Source organism: Corvus brachyrhynchos, unplaced genomic scaffold, assembly GCF_000691975.1.
Source record: "Corvus brachyrhynchos isolate BGI_N302 unplaced genomic scaffold, ASM69197v1 scaffold148, whole genome shotgun sequence".
In the NCBI taxonomy this organism is placed as follows: Eukaryota; Metazoa; Chordata; class Aves; order Passeriformes; family Corvidae; genus Corvus; species Corvus brachyrhynchos.
The window spans coordinates 3,069,589-3,073,602 of record NW_008239785.1 but is presented as its reverse complement, the minus strand read 5'-3'; the positions used below and the strand labels follow the sequence as shown (position 1 = coordinate 3,073,602).

At 45.2% G+C, this 4,014-nt stretch overlaps 1 protein-coding gene across 1 annotated transcript in view; it reads left to right on the top strand.

Annotated features, from left to right (window-relative positions):
* The window catches only part of NUP85 (nucleoporin 85), an 11,990-nt gene that overhangs the window by 1,256 nt on the left and 6,720 nt on the right, over positions 1 to 4,014 (top strand). The window contains exons 2-8 of the mRNA XM_017743183.1: positions 49 to 258; positions 598 to 668; positions 1,003 to 1,046; positions 1,788 to 1,857; positions 2,742 to 2,863; positions 3,187 to 3,321; positions 3,640 to 3,762. Of these exons, the coding sequence (XP_017598672.1) occupies positions 49 to 258; positions 598 to 668; positions 1,003 to 1,046; positions 1,788 to 1,857; positions 2,742 to 2,863; positions 3,187 to 3,321; positions 3,640 to 3,762 (775 nt within the window). The remainder of the gene's footprint in view (positions 1 to 48; positions 259 to 597; positions 669 to 1,002; positions 1,047 to 1,787; positions 1,858 to 2,741; positions 2,864 to 3,186; positions 3,322 to 3,639; positions 3,763 to 4,014) is intronic.

Here is a 4,014-nt window from a genome sequence, read left to right as displayed (position 1 = left end):
TCCCGGGGCCTGTCCCGGTCTCCGTGCCCGTCCCGGTTCCGGGGTGAGGGCAGGGGCGGGCACTGCTGCCCGGGTGCTGACGGGCTCTATTGCAGGTACCGGGGAAGGAGCGCCGAGCTCCTCCCGCGTCTTCGTGGTCCGCAGGGATCAGGACATTTACATCCAGACGCTGCGGAAACTCTTCAACGAGTCGCACGGGATCTTCATGGGGCTGCAGCGGAGCGAGGAGGAGCTGGCGGGGAAGTCGCGGAAGGCGCAGTGAGTGGATGGGGTGGGTGGGAGGCACCCGCTGCCCCTTCTCCAGCCGGGTCAACGCCAAGGGCTGATGAGGCAAGTGCCGCTGGCCAGACTGCTTTGACCAGCTCTGGAATCAGCAGTGGGGCAGATAGAGTGACCATTTTGCGGGGATCTTACAAAGCAAGGCTCGGATCCTTCCAATAATCACGCTGGTAGAGTGTGGCACAGTCTCACTGATTCCAGCTGGATCCACCCAGGTACTGGGAGTTGCTGCTGCAGAGAAACTTGTAAGGATTTAGGGAGCATAACAGTAACACTCTTAACAGCTCACTCCAACCAAAGTTTTTCTGTGTTTGGCAGATTGGTTCAAGTGAGTAAAAACTACCGGTCAGTGATAAGGGCCTGCATGGAGGACATGCACCAGGCAGCTGGTAAGTTTGTTTGTTTGTTCTGTTACTGCAGGAAAAGGAAACACCAGTTGCAATTATGAAAGTAGTATTTTAATGGTAACTTATTGCAACTACCGTACAATAGCATGTGTAGGTTTCAGTAATTAACAAGACTCCATTTCCATGCTGGAGATTTCCAAGCTGGTTTGTAAATCTGGTCAGAGACTGTTTCTTCCTATTGTATTGTAACTGATTTTCTGGGGACTTGCAGCCTTTTTGTATCTCATGTGGCAGATATATGGAAAGCTCTCAGAGCTCAGAAGGGACTGTCAAAAGTAAATATGTTGCTCTTTGACTTTCCTTGTTTTTCCCTCAGTTTCGACCCGGGACCCTGCCCTGCAAGGCCAGTACAGCACTCAGGTAATCTGCAGTCGTGTCAGGGTGAGCGTGGATAACTGGCTGGTGAATTCACCAGGCCACCATTGTGGCATGAGGTGCTTCACATTTAACTCTGCCTTATATATGAGATGCAGTTCATGACCAAGAATAAATGGAAATAAATAGCTAATTCCTGTATTTCTAAAACAGTAAAGATGCCTAACACTTCAATTCACTGCCATGTCTTAAACGTATTTGCTGTTGTAGATGTGATGTTTTCTTGTCATCCCAAAGCTGACAAGAAAAGTTTCAGACTTGCCTGTGTGGTGTTTCACCTCTCAAACACTCAGATTCCAATCAGCTGCCTCTGAGCCTCGTAGCAACCTCTGGGTGTTCATAGTGAGCTGTCAGATCCATGGGAGTGTTCTGGGAAGAGCAGAGTGCTCACACCAGTTTTGTCCTATCAGCTGCAGTGATGTTGCTTCACTGGCCTTTCTTCCTTTAAAGTTTGTATTGAGTCTTAAAAGTGCAGAAAGGCTGAAAATAAGACCAGTTAGATAGCTCACTGGTGAGAGATTATTGCTGCATTTCAGTACATAGTGTCAGTGTTTTCTGATAAAAGTGTGAAATTGTGGCCTGTGTCTTTTAATTTTTATCTCTGAATTGTCAGTATGATATTTCTCTGTAAAAACTGATTGCTGTGGACAGCAGATGCCTTTGTGTGGTTAAAAAACCCAACTGGAATAATGACTAGCTCTGAAACTTGGCCCTGCTTTCCTTCAGGTTTCCATTCTCTCTGCGATGGAGCTGATCTGGAACCTGTGTGAGATTCTGTTTGTTGAAGCAGCTGCAGGTGAGCTGTGAACTATCCTGGTATAAAGACTGAAGGGTTTCTTCTTTGCATATTTATTTGTTTAAAATGTATATCATACTCACTATGCCATAGTTTAATGTCTTAGAGATATGCAGTGTCAATAAGTCTTTTAATACCCTTTCTGCCTCAGTTAATTGCCTTCTTTATATTGAATTATGTCAAACTACTCAATTTGCCTTTTATTTTTCTCCCTCACTGATTTAAATTGTTTCTTTGTCAGAAAGGTTATGAAGAAGAGGGATATCAAAAGTTGTTGCCAATCTCTTTTACTTACAAGCTTAAACATGTCTTTGAGCATCAAATGTGTCAATGCCAGCTGACATTTACACAGCTGTGATACAACTCCTTTTACTTTAGGTTGCCATTTTTGAAGTCAGTCTGTTTACATTGGCATTTTAAAGTAGTAAATAATTTTTGAAGGAAATCAGATTATGCAAACCAGTGTGCTACTTACACAGTCCCAGAATTCAGGAGAGATTCACAAGTTATAGGTTACTTAATCTAAAGTAATCACCTATTGCCAGATTTCTTCCTCATATTCAGTTAGTAATAATGAAATGATGCTAAAATAAACAGAAATATTCTGTTTGTCTCTTGGCATTGCAAGATTTATGATCTGAATCACTCACTTCTTATTTCTTCAAGTTTGGGTTTTCTACTGGACCGTGTTGCCACAGGAAAATCTGTCAGAGGCCGGGTGCTCCCAGGGCCTCTCTGCTTAAGGAACTCTGTAATTTGGGGGTGGCAGGTAGAAAATCCAGTCAGTAAATCTCATTGTGTGGTGTCAGACTGTTACAAAGTGTGTGAGAGCAGTTTGGGAACAAACACGTGGGAGCTCACAGAGGGAAATCTTGTCTGCACAGCTGGGCCCCTCCTGCTGCGCCTGCTGGACTGGGTGCGGCTCCACGTGTGTGACGTGGACAGCATGGTCCGGGAAGTTCTGAGCAGCGAGAGTCCATCCAAACACAAGCTCTTCTGGAACGTGGTGAGTATCACCACCTGGAAGGTTCTTAAACAAAGGGAATTCATGTCTGGGCTTTCTTTCCTCTTCCCTGCTGGACTCTACACTTCATTGCTGTCTGCCTGTGTAGGCTTTAGGATGAAGCTATTCTCATTCCCGTCATCATCCTTCATGACCCATAGAGATCAAGCCTTACACTGTTATTTGAATTAGCAGTGCCTACAGTGTAAACATTTTAATTCCACTTCCCTTGCCTGAATCAGAGGTTGAAATTCCCCTTTGATTCCTTTCCTGGGTGTTCCATAGCCTTGCCCAGCGTGGAGCTCATGGACAGGGGGTTTTTGCAGGTGGATGTCTTTGTGCTCCAAGGCCGGATGGACGAAGCACGGCACCTGCTCTCCAAGGAAGCCAGTGCCAATCCCACATCCATGAACATGTACAAAATCTTGGATGACTTGATGAAGAAGATGCCTGTGCCCAGTGTATGTACAAAGTGTGTTTTTTCATGCAGTTTGTTGGGAAAATCCACTGTCTTGTGTCCCCTTGTGTAACAATTTGTTCCCCTTTAGAACATCTCAGTCTTACTCCTTTACAGTAACAATATTTGTGTTCTTGAATTGCCCAAAGACGCAACAGTTCAGATACAAGCATGTTAGGTGACAAATCAACCTAGAAAGATGACAGGCAGCCTCATGTTTAGCTTTTTATCAGTGAGTTACTGTGAGTTTGGCCCCAGAACCTGGTGTGATTTGACTCGGTGTTTCCTTTATTCCCTGTCTTCCTTTATTCCCTCTGTTCAGCTTGGCAACACCCAGACACTGACAGAGCTGGAGCTGAAGTGGCAGCACTGGCACGAGGAGTGTCAGCGGTATCTACAGGATGGAACTTTTGCTTCCAATCCCCACATGGAGTCCATCTGCAAGGTGTGTTTTTGCTGGGAACAAAGGAAACTTTGGACTAAAGTATTGAATCCGTCATTGTGGATTTCAGGAACCCAGTGTAGCCATAAGTAACTTTAGTATGTCTCCTATCCTCTGTTTGCCAGCCTGGGCACATGGGTTTCTCTCCCTGTCCAAGGCCCTAAGGCTGATTTGGAAACTGGGCTGTGAGAAGGATCTTTATTATGTAATTTTGATTAAATCCTCACCTTTGCAGAACAGGAGTAATGCCTCTGG